Here is a 17,058-nt window from a genome sequence, read left to right as displayed (position 1 = left end):
CATGCTTAAGCGCAACAATGTTGCACGAACGTGGCCAAACGAGTACAACATCATGCAACATCCAAAAATGTTGCGAGATGTTGGGATAACATAAGGTGGCAACAGGGTGGCCAAACGATTGCAACATTCTGTGCGCAACAATGTTGGGATATGTTGCGTTGAAATGTTGCGTGCGTTTGGACGGGCCTATAATTAAACTTTTTGTTTACAGCTGGGTGAATATTTATTAGTCAAACGACCCCACAGAGCACTTCGCTAAATTAAATCAAGCTGTACTAACTCCGCTATGTTTTCTTCCTTGGTTTGTTCGGTGTTTTTCTGCGTGTTTTTATCTCTAGATCCCGCGGCATTTGTTGCCCAAGGTAAGTCTCAGCAATGGTTGCTTAAAAGTAACCTTTATCTTTTTTTTTTTTTTGTTTATTTATTTTTAAGAAAAGAGGCATCGGACGCACTTAACCAAGTAGCGCTCTTTATTATATCTATCGCGATTATTAGCAGCACTCGTCAACACTGTCCAAAAAATGAAGGATATCTACTACCCTGGCTTTGGCCCGACAACTCGAATTGTACGAAAAATTCTCCGCCGTTAATGCATCTACTAACGAGGTTACATTCATGAGAAAATCAATGCAAACAATAGAGAAAAATAAAATTAAAAAGTGTTTGTAATGTACATGCAGAAAACAATAGAACTGAAAGTATATCTTTGCAATGTCTTCTGTAAGGCCTTATAAATGTGGTCAATTCAACGGGGAAGGTCAAAATTCCGTGATATTGAAATTCTAATAGTAGAACTTATTCCTTCTAAGTAAAGGTGAACAAAACTGATGAATTTTATTTATTAATTTTTATTTAATTTTGTCGTTCACCTCATCGAGCGCTTCGATCGAGTGTTCTAGCGTTACCGCGGTAAATTAACAAAAAAAGGAAAATGTAATGGTGGAAACTCCAAAAGATGGCAATTGGTCGCATTCAGATAGGAAATTGTCCAAACCTTCTCTACAACTCAGAGTAACGTGACCGTAATAAAAATGTGGCCATAATTAGTTCTTCGAAAGTGCAATTAAATATTGAAAGTTACATTCTAGTTCCGTTCACCGCAGTCAAATATTTGACACCCCCTATATAATTATCATTTCACTCTTTATTTTCTCTTAAAAGTCTGAGAACCCAAGTGGAAACACTTCGGGTCCTCGAATTTCAATTTATCCCTTTTTTAGCATAACATAATCGGACAAATTTTGTATCTTCTTTTTGTATATGCTGTACATTAAAGCCGTTTTCACATTATACATTCCAAAAATCAATATAATTTTTAGCACAGCATATTCTGGGGACAGGTGCATTCGACAATAAGTTTCTTTAATATCGTCGACAGTTTCCCGTGCAATAACATAGCGTTACAATACAACAATACAATCTTTACCATACAACAACAACAACAACAACAACAACAACAACAACAATAACAGCCTAGCCTTTCCAAAACAATTATTTGTTGATTTGTTTTGCTTGAAACTTTGAAGAGGCAGCAAAGGGTTAATTATGCATGCATTTGCAAAATTCCGTTTAAGAATTTCATTCACTTTTCTTACGTTTTCACGAAAACTAGAATTTTATTTTATTTTTGTAAGTGAACGCGCCCAATTTTTCACACATAATTATAAGATATATCATTGAGATGCTATTATTCGCAGTCTTCCGAGCAGTGATAAATAGGTGAACATTTTTTCTGTTTTACGTGAAGCTGGAAAAAATAATATTTTATGTTCTACTGCGTTAATAACCATTGACTATTTACGTTTTGATATTTTAGTCATAAGATATTAACCTTTTCTTATCCGTTGCCATGGCAAAGTTACAAAACAAACAGAAAATATTAAAAGTGATATTACTGTTTACAAAGAATGCCGTCAAATTTTTTTTTTTTTTTTTTTTTTTTTTTTTTTTATTATAATATTAATAATATATAATAAAAAAAAAAAAAAAATTATTTTTTTTTTTTTTATAAACCATATTACTTCATTTTTTGCCAAAAAAAAAAAAAATAAATAAAAAAATAAAAAATTTAGCCGTAAAAACCAGTACTGTTTTATCAAGTCTAAAACACTCGACTGCGCCTCGTGTTTTTAACCTGCTGCTCATTTATTAAACATTACTTCAAATGAGATCTAGGAGCTTCGTCTAATCGACGATTAGGCGACTCATTTATTAAATCCGTTGTGAATTTATATTATCTTTCGTAAAAAGCATTCAAGAGGGTCTGAATGGGGTTTAGTGTTTAGTGTTATTTGCCCATAATTCTTAGTGTTTGCTTTTTCATTGGCCTATTTTTTTAATGTTTACTGTTTCCCGGAGAAATTACTGTTAAGTGTTTGGAGGGTTTTTCGTGTAAAAATTTGGCATTGGAAATTATTATCTGCTCTTCAAAAATCGGATAAAATCACTCATGAACTAAGAGAAAATTTTCGGATTTATCCTCGGAAATATTCGGCAGTCTTCGGACATCTTCGGTAGACTCCGGATATCTTCGGCAGTCTTCGTGAATATTTAGTAGTCTTCGGAAATCTTCCAAAATGATCGGGAATCATCGGAAAATGGCCGAAAACTTCTTCATATACTTAACAAAATAATATTGGCTTTTTTTGGAGAGGTTTTTCTTTCTTTCTGGAGAAAATTTACTGAATTTTTTACTGTTGGTGTTAAAATGCCTAAAACTTAACTGTTTTACGTTACAGAGCCAAAAAACTAAATGTTTAGTGTTACTGAGGTACCCCCATTCAGACCCTCATTCAAGTAATGATGGCCAACCATCGTGACTTTCATTTAAAAACATCATGGAACATTTTGGTGTGTCAACTGTCAAATGCTTGGTCACGTGTCTTGACGTTTCTATGCGGTAGCCACATTTTCAAGAGTGTTTTACCGAAAGTTTGCTGTTTCTTTAAGCTTAATTTCTGATTTGGTGAGATGTTGGTTTCTTGAAAGCTTTATTCTAAAATCTCATAACAGTTTGTGCGTCCTTGTATATTCTTATTTCTTTTAAACTCGATTTTGGAGATTTTCTGACAATTTTGAAAAATGTTTTACTCCAAGTTGGCTGGTCTAAGCTGGCGGACATTGTGTATGACGTTGTTTATGTAAGTGTATGACGTAATTTTGACTTTGATATCGATCCTGCCATAACCGGCACGCGCTTGTCCCTAAAATAAACATTTGGGTTGTTTTACACGCCATAAAAGTTTGATTACTATAGCGTGACAGGAGCGTGAATATTTTTGGCGATACATTGGGTGGGGGACACTTTGTGCCCTCCCCTAAGGTTCACGACGAAAAATAACCAAAGCTAAAAAGGGTTGACTGTAAACTTGTAAACCATAACTTGAATTTGGCAAGATAGATGTTTAAATCTTGATTGACTTGGTAAAAAGGTATGTTGATGAAAGGTAAAAAAAATTCAGATAAAGCTGTATAAAATGCAACATATACTGTCAAGCCTGGTGAAATTTAAAATCCACTTCTTAGAAACTTGCTCATGCAACTCTTTATATAGGTGATGCTCGTGACGCACTCTCTCCCCGCCCAGCATCCTCAGCATCCTCAGTTCGCAGCTTTGCACGCCGTATTACATTGAACAGGACAGAAAAAAATAATATATAGATTTAGGCAAGCCTAAAAGCGGAGCTCCCCAGTTAATTATTTTGCACTTTATTGAAACCTGAATTCAAGCCATTGTACAATTTTAAGGCTAAGAATATAATATTCGTTTTATTTTTTTTTATAAATTTTAATATTGTTACTTACTTTTTTTTACCGTGTCCCGGGGGGGGGGGGGGAGAGGTACTCCCTAAAATTTACTCAAGGGGTGTGCCACTGAGTCGCTGAGACTCTGGACCTGTTCCAGAGAAAAACGGCTCAATTTGCGACCCTGTTCCAGACAAACAGTGCAAAATAGGTACCCTGTTCCAGACAATATCCACAATGAAAAATATATGAAGATAGATATAAAAACACTAGCGTACATCACAAAGCGCTCACTTGACTTTGTCTGTGGCTTGGAGAAAAACCAATGAGAGGAGCGGATTTTCATAGCTAAACTTGATAGTGTTCCACAGTCAAAAGAGTGATTTGTATACCCTGTTTCAGAGTCAGAGAGGCAAAAGGCACACCCTGTTGAGCAGCACATACCCGTATAGCCCTTATATGGGAGTACCGTATACAGCAACACCAAATAAGCCGAGAACAAACAAAATCAATCAAAACGTTTTAATTCCACCGACAGCATTATGATCCAGAAGTCTGGATGGGAAATTATGCTGCAAAACGGGTAATTATGTAACCTTCGAAGATAAGGAGGGGGTAGTAGGGCTGCATGTTGGGGTAGATAGGCATATCACGTGGTAAATTAGCAAAGCACTTAACATTTAGAGTATATAGGAAATAATATACATCTACATTAAGAATATGGTTAATTTTCTTTTTTTCATTCATTCATTTGTTTTTATTTTCACTATTTGCCTATATTTTAATTTTGAATGGAAATGGCAGAGGTCATACATGTAGCAAAGGGTTTACAGCATATTGCCATAAGCTAATGCCAAGCAAACCGGAGTGAAAGCTAACCACAAGCAAACTAGAGTGAAAGCTAATCCCAAGCACACCGGATGAATAAAGCTAACTGCGAGCAAACAGGGGTGAACCTAACTACAAGCAAACCGGAGTGAAACTAACTGGAAGCAAAGAAGGGACATTCTGTAACCCCATCCCACCCCCCTCGCCCCCCCCCCAAAAAAAAAGGATGATAGCACCTTTTTTACTTTTACATGTCTTTTTGAGTCCCCTTCCTCTTAAGGGGTTTCACTTCACTTACAGAAATAAAAAAAAAAAAAAAAATTCTGGAAAGATAGAATATTGTTTGTGTGTCTCAAACTCAGTTTTGTTCTTTGATTACGCAGAAAAAATAGAATCATGTTTGCTTGTGTATAAAACTATGCAAGAAAAAAAGCATCAAGACTTTGACTGCTCTTTTAAAAATTTGTATGCTTTATTGTACACATTTTTGTGGAGTCATGTTGCCCATTCGTCATGAAGTTCACAAAGTAAGCAAATGAGTCACAATTTGGTTGCTTCATGGTACCTAATGGATACTGCAAATTTAATCTGGCTTTAGAATATTTCACTAATTTTAACATTATAGCTGTTCTTATAAATTGTACGCAGCATACAACACATAAGAATGAAATTGGTATTGCATATTGCTTGCAATCACGATTTTAACCTCTATACTTAAGAATTACACCAGTTTCAGCATTACCAATCCAAATTCAAATTATTACATTGCTTTTTACCTCCACTACCTCCCCCAAGGTCAACCAAAGATCTTATGATATACAGTAATTAGACAACTACATGTAAGTCCTGTGTAGTCGAGGGCTCAAAATATTTGGACACTTACAGGTCATGTTAACCGGCCAAAGATATTTTAGCTTGGTCACATGTGGTTTCTTACCAGCCAAAACATTGAAAATAGCAATTTTAAACTCCCATTCATTTCTGCTGTTACTGTTTTGGCTGCATAAATTATTCTTAAAAAGATCACTTCATAATGCCCTTGTTACATCTAAAAAGATGTGAAAGAGACAGGTCAATCAAGAAGTTGTTTTCTGAAGTACACTGTAAATACGTTAACATTTAAAATATAAACTTTGCTCATTTGCAGCTTTTCTTGATTTCAATTTACATGTAATTTACTAGTCTCTTGAAAATGGCATCATGAAGACACCCAAACATCAAGCTGGATAATCTTAATCCTTCCTGTTTTCTTTTGATGTCCTTGTCCACATTCTGTTTTTGTGTCTGTGGCTCTGCAAATTCTGAAATTCATGTTAACCCTGAAAAAAGTCAAATGCCACAGATTAAATTAAAATTGATTAATTGGTATGAAAATCAATAATTTATAAAACAAAACACTTAACGCAAGCTTGTATAAAGTGAAGCAAAACTACTGGATGCGAAAGGATACCTTATATATTTAACAGAGATGTATCAGCACAGACTATTTTTTTTACTGATAACTGCGAAGTCAACTACAGAAAAAAAAACCGGTAACTCGAACTCGGATAACTCGAACAACCTTGCTAACTCAAACTCACTTCCATTTCCCTTGGATTTGACCCCACTTTTCAGTCATTTTTACTCGGTTAAATTCGAACTCGGATAACTCGAAAACCCCGCTAACTCGAACTAAATTTTGTTTCCCTTGAACAAAATTTGGGTCAAACTTTTTACGCTGATAACTCGAATTCCAGAACTTGCAACTCGCAACGGTTGCCCATTGATTATAGCAATGAACAGATCATGTATTTGACAGTCATTTTCCACTCTTAACAAAAGAATGTGTGGTCGCTTTAGAGTTTCTGGCAAGATAAGTTCAATTTGCACAGTACTGTATACTGAAGTGCTTAAAAATCAGTAAACTATCAATTATTAACTTGGCAAATAAAATATTCAATCAACCCCGCTAACTCGAACTCATTTTCGTTTCCCTTCAGAGTTCGAGTTAGCAGGGTTCTACTGTAAATATTTCAGGACCTGAACAATCGATGAAAATCGATGATCGGAAAATCAATTGATCAATCGATGACAATCGATTAATTACTGTTGATTGGCATCGATTGGCATCGGCCAATCGATGATCAATCGATAATCACACTTTGGTGGTCGCGAACTTCATCGATTGCCATCGATTGGCATTAAACACACAATCAATCCGAAGCATGAAGTAAATACTTACATATGTTGTTTTGTAAAAAAAAATAATAAAGCTCCTTTCCATTGAGATGAAGTTTACATCATAAGCTTTAATGTTTCTGTTTTTCATTCGAGTTTCCTACTGTTTGCTAGCGCTAGAATTCCAAAGACACTTCGTTATTCGTGACCGAGTCAAAAATGGCGGACGTGACAGGCGAAACTCATCACCAGACTCCCACTGTTGTCTCGTTTTCGTTCCGACGTACGGACGACGTATTTTTGAGTTCTCTCTGCTACTGTTTGATTTGAAATATTTCGGACGAGCGAGAAAATGTTTATGGACTACAAGACAGAGTTTTAGAAAAATTACATTGTACTTAGACAGCGAGGAATTCTGTAAGTTGCGATTTCTATTTACTTTGCCAGGAGTTGGTTCGAAAGCAAACCAGACCGAAAAGCGTACGCTTCGTTGATGGAGGCGAATAAGACTTAAGCTCAAAACGTTTGTTTTAAATAATTATTGCCTTATTACTGTTAAGTTAGTAAGTTTCTCGTTGTATTGACATTTTTTGGAAAGGTTATCATTGTTGTTGCTAATAAAATATAACATACAAGAGAGACCGTGTGTTTTAAAGTAAACATATTTATCAAATACTAGTCAAATAAAAAACGATGGCAGTTAAATGATCGATTGAATTGGTAATCGATGATATTGATAATCGATGAAAATCGATGTTAGTTAATTGATCGATTGTCATCGATTATCGATGAAATTGATAATCGATGACAATCGATAATCACAAAAACTTTAGCGATCGATTGTTCATCGATTATCAATATCAATCGATTAATTGATATCGATTGTCATCGATTGTTATCGATTGCCATCGATTATCGATTCCATCGATTGTTCAGGTCCTGATATTTTAATAAACTCAAAGCATCACTGCAAACCCTTACACTCCCTCTTTAAAAGGTTTGACCTTTAAATACTCCCCCTCCCCTCTACCCCTATATATACATGTACATGCATAGGAAAAACATTGCCACATCTTAAAAGCTTTTTTCTTAACAGTAATACTAAGATTTTTAAAGATACACATTTAATTAATAATAAGTTTGCATGCACAGCTGCATACAGTGTCTAAAATGGCATGAATTTACTCACAAAGATTCCAGTTTTCCAGTAGTCATTAACCTTTGTTGTGTGCATTTTCCAAATTCCACAACAAGATTGTGATTTTTTTATGACAAATATAACATTTACTGTTGACATTCTGAATGAAACCAGCAAAACAGACCTCAAAATCTCAAAATTGTTGACATTGTTATGTAATCCACATGAACGCTCAATAGTGAACAGAACTACATGACAAGTGGATTATTTAATATATTTGGGAACGAAAGAGCTAAGTAATGAAGCTGAAGTTTATTTACTCTGACTAAATGAACAGTAATTTTACCTCCATCATGAATATCAATAAACTGCATACACTGAATCGATCTATTTCACTCGGAGTTAACGAAATTCCAGGTGCTTCGTGCAAACTGACATCACTTTCATTCTCATCTCAGCTGCTCTTCCAGCACTGTAAAACAAAATAATCATATCACAAGCATTTAAAAATCGTAAGCTTAATTTTCTTCGAGATGTGTTGAAGTGATATTCTTTGTGAATTCGTTCCTCGAAGGCCCAACAATTATTTGTTTACATAATCAAATCCTCCTATTTGATCAGTAAAACCTGGTAAAACTGAATTTTAAGGAATAGTATTTTTCAACATTGTTCATGTCACAAGCAAATGCTTAGTGGCGAAAGCAAGTAAAATGTGCCGTCAATATAAGCTTACTTTGCGTATAAAGTAAGCTTAAGACAAAACGTAGAGATATTAAATGACGGAAACACTGCAGTTTTGTACTCACCAGTTGGCCGCAGTAGGTACACTCGTCTGCTCGTTTTATCTCCGTTCCCTTGTTCTCCGCTATTTCTTTGCCTGTTTCCTCGGCACCTCTCTTGCTATTTTAGTCGCTTTTCTTCGCTACTTTGCTACCAGGTTCGACAGGCGCTTTGCTATACTTTTTCGCCTGCTTTCTGTCCGGGTTTTCTGGATCTCTCGCGATCTCTTTCCCGTCGCAAATCGCTTAAACCCTGTTTCCTCGAAGTTAAGTTTACCCTGCTCTCGTTTGTAGTCATCGGCATAACAAGGAGCCAAAATAAATGTGTTTGTCTCAAGTTCTAACTTTCAGACTAGCTGTTCAGACCTCACACTTTTTTTTCCTCACACTGCAAAATTATTTTGCGCCAGTACTGCGCGAGTTGTCAAGACCTTTCAAGATCCCGGATGTGCGCAACACCGTACGTACGTTTGTACGCCGCCGTACGCGCCCGCGAGGCATGCCGCTAGCCATGATGACCATGAAAACTCGGATGCAGAGGTTTCCTATTTTATTTCATGTGTTTTTTTTTTTTTTCATGTGTTTTTTTTTATGGGTATGGTGCTCCGCTCTGCGGCCCTTACGGGCCGCTAAGGAGCTCCGCTAAAAAGACCAAATTCCCCCCGGGGGGGGGGGGTAATAGTTCCTATTAATTGTGAATTAGTTACTCCTTTAAATTTCAAAGTAAAAGAATTTTGCGGAAAGCATTGTAGATTTAGTGAAAAAGGTGCTTTCTCGCTAAATTATTTGAATTTCTTTTAAAAATTAAAAAATAAAAAATAAAAAAGTTGTAGAAAAATTTTCTTAAAAAAATACACGATGTTCTTTTTGAAGTTTAATATATTTTTTTCGTCACAGGAGCAAGCACTGAATCGGAACACGATCATGACTCTTCCCCTACTTTTAGACAGCGTTTGTTTTCAGTAGACGAGTTACATTATCTGGATGTACAGAAAGTTGGAAAAATCACAGCATTCGACGATTTTGATTGCACCTTTAAATGCCTCAACAATCGTTTGTGCGTTTCTGTAAACCTGGCCGCCTCCAAAGAACCCAGTGGAAAACATTGGTGCGAGTTGCTGTCCTTTGATAAGTACAGCAACGCCAAAGACTTCAAACAAAGCAATAGTTGGCATCACCTTTCCATCACGGTAAAGTCATTTTTTATCTATGAACTTACCAACTTGTTTCTCCACTCTGAAATGTCTTTCTCAAAATCATTTATAACTCATCAAGGTAAAACGAAGAAAATCATAACCGTGAAGAAGGTGTGAATACCCAGTTTTTTTTTTCAATTTTATTGCTAGACTTTTTTCAATTTTATTGCTCTGTTTAGTCCGTAGTTTTTCTTTTGATTTAGAAGAAATATCAAACACTCAAGACAGTGTTTTATCGGCCATCCCGGTGATATCCAGACGAAACACTGCCTCTCGTGTTTGATGTATTACGGGGGGGGAGGGGGGGACACAAAAGAGTTTTATACGGGGAGGCTCCTTCCCGAGCTCTAACCCCTTACCAGTTTATAAAACCATTTTAAAAGAAATTGTGCCTCTTTCGTATACCTTTTTACTTGAGAAAGGTACCCCTTTCATATACCTGAAAGACATGGCATTGACTTAGAACACGACGTTTTCTTATCATTTTTATGTAGCGCTTAATAAATTAAAATAATACAGCCATAAATTGCATCTGTTCGAAATATTTTAAAGGCCCTTTTAAAAACCTAAATGACAGATTCCCATACCCTTTCGTATACCTAAACTTGTGAAATCCCTACCCTTTTATATGCCTCAAGCCTGAAGAAGGTACCCCTTTCGGGCGGAGCCTCCCCGTAAAGGCCGTTATAGGGAGTACCCCCCCCCCCCTCCCCCGGGATGTATTACTTAATTATTTGCCGTAACTTCATGATGTTGTCCTCTTTCATTTAACAACTAACTGTTATCATTTCAGTCGCCTTGTTTCCCCTCACCTTGCCAAAATGGAGGTACTTGTGTGGCAAACCATAGCGATGACACGTTTGAATGCCTTTGTGAAAATGACTTTATCGGGAAATATTGCGACAAAGGTAGGTTCCGTTAATTACCACTTTTTTAAACTGAATATAGCTGGCTAGCCTGGCATAGTTGATATGGAACTATAATTTGTTACAGCAAGGAGCCGGGTCCAAAAAATGTGACCACTGTCAGCAAGAAAAATTGGGATTTACGTGAAATTAAAGGTAGATACATCTGAATTAAAGTTGGTTATCCAACTTTAAACCAACCTTTTCGCTAATGTGTGTAAATGTGACAAAAGGGTTGGTGTAAAGGAGTTTCTTAAACTGCATTTAAAAGTGAGTGTAAGGGTGGCGTAAAGCTGATTTAATTCCACATTTACGATAGCTTTACTTGAGCTTTACACCACTGTTAAGTTTTGTTTTCATTCTGTGTGTTAATATTTATTCACATTCCTTCCTGCAGTGATTATCCAGTCAGAAGCTTAGGACAGCTTGATTGGTTTAAACCTGTAAAATAGAATAATGTAAATAAATGTGGCAAATGATTCTACATTCAAGTTCCAGTGACGTCTCGTGTTGTTCCTTAAAAAAATAAGGTTTTCTTTACCTCGGGAGATCCACTCTTTTTGTCGAGTTATTTTATTTAAAACTACAATTCAATTATTTAAAAGAAGCATCGATTACGTGATCCACTGCAAACCACTGATATTACTTGGCTTCACACTAGAGCTTAAAGTATAGTCTAAGTGCACTTGGAACCTACTTTGAGTGTGAAGGGGTAAAACGTACTTACTTGAACTTTTCTTGGTGACCATGGAAACTTTCGTAGTTCAAAGATGCCGAAGTACGCCGCCAAGTATGGTCTACACCACACTTTAGAACGCACTTGACCAATAGGAAATGGAAGCCAAACGAAAGCGGCGTGCAGCGTTGTCACGACTTTGAGGATGATTGACAGCTTTCACCTCAAGTAATATACTTTGTTATCAAGTGTGAAGCCAAGTATTGTAAAATGCGAGTTGAGATTTTCAAGTGCGCTTGAATCAAGTGCTTACTTGAAACTAACTTAGCTTCTAGTGTGAAGCCAAGTATTAGCTTCAAATGTCAATTGGTCTTAACCTTATTTGTTTCTGTTTTGTAGCTGTGACGTCATGTAAGGAAGTGTATGACGCATACAAGTAAGCAAATGAACATTTGGTGATTGAAAGCGTGTTTACACCACGCACCATATTCCAGTCAATACCCTTGGACCTTATATCTGGACTATGAAATTTTCAAATCTTAAGACTTTGAAATGTGTGTTTACTAAAATGCTATCGCGCTTATAGAAACTAACTCTAAACATTCGAAGAAGTTTATTTTTAAGCGGGGATTTACATGAAGGCCGTTTTTTTAACGCTTAACTTGGGTTTAACCAAAATATCTCGTTCGCGCTTTAGCGAATTCAAAAACCCTTAGCTCATTACACGTATCTATCGTTTGCGGTGTTTTGTAAATTTTTGGGTATGTTTGGGAGAAGATAGTTTTTGTCAAAGTATTAGTAAAATTTAGAGAAATAATACATATTGGAGATTTGATGTGATTCAGTTTAAAATTAGGACTTGAAGTATAAAAATAGGTAGACGGACACCAAACAGTCCCCTAACAAACTGGAGTTTCCTTTGCGCGTGGGGGTCAACTGTGTGTTGGTGGTTCAAATTTTTTTCTTTCTTCAATCCCTTCTTTAAACTTCTTAAAAATTCATTTTAATTTAGACATCAGAGTGCTGAGGCTCTAAAAAGGAAAAGCCCTTGTGACGGTGATCAACACCTGGGCCAGGTTGTTCAAAGCACGATTAAGCTAATCCAGGATTAGCGTGAAATTTGGTTTCAATTTTATAACATTTCTTTGAGGCTTTCTGTTTATATTATCTCTCCCCCAGTTTTGACGTGGACCAATCTCAAACTTCACAAAACATTAGCTATGGAAAACCCTTCTTGACAAGAGAAATTAAAACCTCGATCATCTTTTAATCCTGGGTTAGCGTTAATCGCCTTTTGAACAACCCGGCCCTGATGTATGACAATTAAATACCGCTTCATGGGACGATTTTGAGCTCCTTCATACATTTGACATGTTTATGGAACAGTGTTACAACAACCAGTCAATAAAAATATTTCAAATTAATTTCGGCACTTCCTCAAGCTCCCTCTTAGAGGCTTTGAAGAAGTCTTAATTTTTTGGAATACCATCTACCTTTTTCGACAGATTGAGCTCGAGCCAGCTGGTTACACTCCACTTTGGTTCAAAACCAACTCAAGTTCTCTGTCACTTTGGAGATTTTGGATGTGGAGATGGTGGATGGACGCCCGTCATGAAGATTGACGGCAGCAAGGTATGGCAATCACTGCCTGATGATCAGACAATTATTTTACCGCAGTATTTATAAGCGCATTCATAAACTGGCGAGAATTTGGTGTTGATGATTTAGAACTGAACTTACGGTCTGTATGATAAGGCAAATTGTCATTGTTCAATCTCGCCCAATTCTCGACATTTCCGATGAAGGATCAAATTTGATTGGCCATAAAATCAATTAAACTGAACGGAAGTGAAACACCAAGGAAGTTACTGAGTCATGTTTGGTACTAGAGGCATGCACTAGCCATTCAACCGGAAGTCGGATACTTTCGGACTTCCAATTAGAACCTTTCAAACCATGTTCGTGTGGGTGTTCTTTTTCTTTTCAAGATGGCGACTAAGTTGAACGGAATGCTGCTGGAACAGGATTCGCCCAAAATAGTCTTGTGACTTGAGTCAAACTCGTTCCCAGAGTCCGCATTTCTCGTCTTTTTGGTCAGCACCAAAAACGCGGACTCAGGCCAAGTCGGTTCTTAGACATGCCAAGAGTACTCGATCGCTATCGATTGTCAATCAATCAGCTTCGAGAGAAAAAAACTCTGAGGATGTGCACAACGACCGGAAGTTCGTGAATCGCGGACTTTTCAGATCGGAGTGCGCCAGAGTCCACGTTCTCGGTGCTGACCAAAAAAAAAATAGCGGGCTCTGGGACGAGACTGGATATGAGTAAGTTTAATTTCTGGCGTTTTACCCGTTGGCAGTTTTAGGGCCAGCATCACCCAATCAAATTTGCTAACGTACAGATTTTACTGGAACTCTTAGCTCCATGTCTATGACCACCAGAAAGACAGCTGACTCTGGGGAAAGAGTTTGAAATAGCAAATGACGTGATTCTTTTCTGTTATTTCTCAGCCCACTTTTCATTATGACTCGGGGTTCTGGACTAACACAAGCGAGTATAACCTTCCTGGAGGCGAGACTGGGTTTGACTCACATGAGACCAAATTACCGAGCTACTGGAACACACCCTTCTCCAAGATCTGTCTTGGCATGAAGATCGGCCAACAGATCAACTTCATTGTCGTCAATAAGCAGGCCAACTCTCTGTACTCACTGATTGCTGATGGGATCTATCGCGCAACCTCATTGGGTCGTGACACCTGGAAGACGCTACTTGGTTCACAGGCCTCCTTGCAGACCAATTGTAACATGGAGGGGTTCAATGCTGTCTCAGGCGGTCTCTCCAGTGCATCGTCTAGAGCAAGGATCGGTATCAATAGTAATGAGCAAAATGACTGCAATAGCTGTGATTCCAGAATCGGGTTTGGTACTGCAGGAGCAAGTCCTGACGACTCCAACACGTGTGGAAACGAGGCATGCTGCTCATCAGATAATGGAGACAGACATATCAAAGCCATGGGATACATCTTGGTCCAGTGAAATGGAACTGATGTACAGAATTAAAACTGTAGTCATAATTGTGAGGATCTCAATGGGGTTAACCGTTAGTCGTAAAACAGCCGAAAATTTAGCCGTTAGGCGTAAAATACGATAACCGTAAAAATCGGTCAGTAATTCTAAATAAAACAGACTAGATCACTTCATCATCCAGAATCGTCCTAAGACGTAAAATATGTTATTTAATAATGGAAATTAATTGTTACCTTTTAAAATCAATGAAACTTATTTTTAACTTCTGTCAACCGTAATGGAAAAAAATACCGTTAGCCATAAAAAGCTAAAATTGAAACCGTTAACCGTAAAACCCACTACCCTATTGAGACCCTCAATTGTACCCATTATCTTCGTTAACAAACCCATCAGAAAGCCATGTGCATATCTGCGGTGAAAAGTAACTGATATATTGAAAATAACAACCATATTACAATTTCTATTTATCTTTGTTAAAAGGCACATTAAAACAATTAGTCTTCTTTATAATGTGAGATGAGACAGACGAAATCAGATATTTCGTTTTTAGTATATTTCGAACGACGTTGTAGAGTGACATTCTGATGAAGTTAAAAGGTGAAAATTGTCTAAAAGGAATACTTTTCAACCAGAGTTAATAGAGGGAGACTACTTCAGCAAGAATGCTGGCACTCAAAGGCTGACTAGATCCTTCGTGAAGACTGCTGTGTTTCGAAATTCTGTGTCGTTCATAACCTCCTTTGGTTTTATATTCTTTCCCACAGTCTTTGCAGATGATTTCTTGTTGCTGGACCTACAACAGAATAAAAACAAATGATGATTCACGCAACAACATATGACTAAAACCAGCTAAAATTCGATTTGAAACTATAAATTCATGGCGGTTTCCAACAAGATATTCAAGGTAGTTTTTTCATCTTACAAGAGCTATTCAGTTAAAAACACGTTCTTAGCATCTAAAGAAACACTGATCTGTTTTGTGAGGTATATGTAAAGGATAAGAGATGCGAATTGAAGCTAAATTTTACCGTTTGCTTTGTGTTTTTGACTCGAGTGCTGCGAACTCGAGTACTGAGTTCTCGGTAACAAGCGAACGTTTAGGTCGGTAGCAAGAAATTAGAATCGTAAATTATCACAGTTAGAACTTACATTATTAGCTGTTGCTACAAACTGCTGCTCCACTGCTTCATCACCTTCTAAAATGTCTAGAATAACGTCCAAACGTCCAAATCATCAAGAGTTCTTCCAATCCATCCGCCATATTGGTTTGAATGTGTGCACCTTCGCGATCACGTGACTGGTACCTTCAACCTCAGAGCGCCCCTATTGTTTTAATCTTTTGAAGTGTGCCGATTTTCATAACCAGTCTCCCTCTATTAACTCTGTTTCAACCAAGTAATTTTGTGAAGTGTCAAGAGTGAACGTTTCGTTACATGAAATCTAAAAAGCTTAACGAGTAACAAGTATGTTTACGATAGGTAGTCTTTACCATAAACAATTAAATATCTCACTACAGAAAAAACAACTACATAAAGCATGTTCTTTTTATTAACACAAAAGTGCTTAAAGAACCGCTCTTAGTCAATAAATTTGCCGTTTTTTTTTGTGTATTACAGAAATACTCGTGTCAAAATATGTGTGAAATTTGTAATAAATAATGGGGGATGGTAGAAATTTGTGAAATCAATTAATTTTGCGGGTTACCAAACAACAAATAAACAAAGCTAATCTCATAGAAAACTAATGTGTCGCGTGTTTTAGGTCGCTAGTACCCAGAGGATGTAAACATACATGACACATAGCATATCGACATGGGTGAGCGTGTCCCCGAACCTTTTCTACCAAGATGATGTCATAGCAGGTTTAATGTGATCTTAACTCGCCTGTCCGCGGGACAATTAACAAAAAGGATGAATTCTACTTTTATATGAGCTTTGTGTCGCTTATTTCATCAGGCACTTTGAGAAGTCGTATTACTGTAGTTAGATAGTAAATTAATTTACATATATAAAACCCGAAAAGATTGAAACTCCAAAAAAAGGATGTTAATGAGGTAGTCACATTAAAGTGGTTTTCGTATCTGAAAACAACTCACCTTTTATAAGGGTAAAGATAAATTAAGGTCATTCCACCGAAACAGAACTGATAAAAGATTTTCGCTCAAACTTTGTCTACTGGTTTTTCATCCCAAGAGAACTTTATTTTTGGAACCAAAAATGGGGGGGGGGGGGGGGTCCTGGTATTCGTTTAGGAGCACGAAGACATTAGATAAACCATATAATTCCTTACAATATCAGCAATTATTTTATGACGAGTACTGGCTAAGTTCACATTTCTGTTTGTCATTAATTTTTTTACAAAAGAAATTTGTTCATATTCATTTTATAGAAAGAAGGTGATTAATAGCCTCAAAATACCCGTACTCGTTTACGAGAAAACGACAATTTATCTCTCTTGCGAGCCAAGCCATATAAAAAAGGCCGCCATTTTCTTAATGTGCGCGCGCTAATCACGCATGAGATTGTGCACAGTTCGGAATGCGCAATGCCATACTGAGAAATGATCTCAAAGTGGCCGTAATAACGAGGTCGTAAGGGCTGAACGAC

At 37.0% G+C, this 17,058-nt stretch overlaps 1 protein-coding gene, 1 long non-coding RNA gene and 1 pseudogene across 3 annotated transcripts; 1 reads left to right on the top strand and 2 right to left on the bottom strand.

Moving 5' to 3' along the window:
• Nucleotides 1-260: 260 nt before the first annotated feature.
• On the top strand, nucleotides 261-16,037 carry LOC144643059 (uncharacterized). Its single transcript, XM_078502196.1, has 7 exons — nucleotides 261-362; nucleotides 9,544-9,836; nucleotides 10,636-10,750; nucleotides 11,823-11,859; nucleotides 12,929-13,055; nucleotides 13,934-15,085; nucleotides 15,849-16,037. The coding sequence occupies exons 1-6, from the start codon at nucleotides 287-289 to the stop codon at nucleotides 14,459-14,461; spliced, it is 1,176 nt and encodes a 391-aa protein (XP_078358322.1). The 5' UTR covers nucleotides 261-286; the 3' UTR covers nucleotides 14,462-15,085; nucleotides 15,849-16,037.
• Nucleotides 4,253-9,016, bottom strand: LOC144661878 (uncharacterized). Of its 2 annotated transcripts, XR_013572355.1 has the most exons (3): nucleotides 8,674-9,016; nucleotides 8,214-8,339; nucleotides 4,253-5,891 (listed from the first exon to the last, which is right to left on the bottom strand). It is a non-coding gene; the product is annotated as an uncharacterized LOC144661878 (long non-coding RNA). The 2 variants fall into 2 exon arrangements; XR_013572356.1 differs by lacking the exons at nucleotides 8,214-8,339; nucleotides 8,674-9,016 and adding an exon at nucleotides 6,794-8,185.
• Nucleotides 15,087-15,713, bottom strand: LOC144650226 (uncharacterized; annotated as a pseudogene).
• Nucleotides 16,038-17,058: the final 1,021 nt, after the last annotated feature.

This window comes from Oculina patagonica, chromosome 1 (assembly GCF_052425735.1).
Source record: "Oculina patagonica isolate OP01 chromosome 1, crgOcupat, whole genome shotgun sequence".
Taxonomy (NCBI): Eukaryota; Metazoa; Cnidaria; class Anthozoa; order Scleractinia; family Oculinidae; genus Oculina; species Oculina patagonica.
Note: the sequence above shows the minus strand (reverse complement) of the source record. Positions and strands in the feature narration are given on the sequence as shown.

Excerpts from the sequence above, each read along its gene's own strand:
- LOC144643059 (XM_078502196.1), top strand. The coding sequence starts at position 287 with ATGTTTTCTTCCTTGGTTTGTTCGGTGTTTTTCTGCGTGTTTTTATCT. Across the intron at positions 11,860-12,928 it reads GAAGTGTATGACGCATACAA|ATTGAGCTCGAGCCAGCTGG; the intron begins GTAAGCAAATGA and ends CTTTTTCGACAG. Across the intron at positions 13,056-13,933 it reads TGAAGATTGACGGCAGCAAG|CCCACTTTTCATTATGACTC; the intron begins GTATGGCAATCA and ends GTTATTTCTCAG.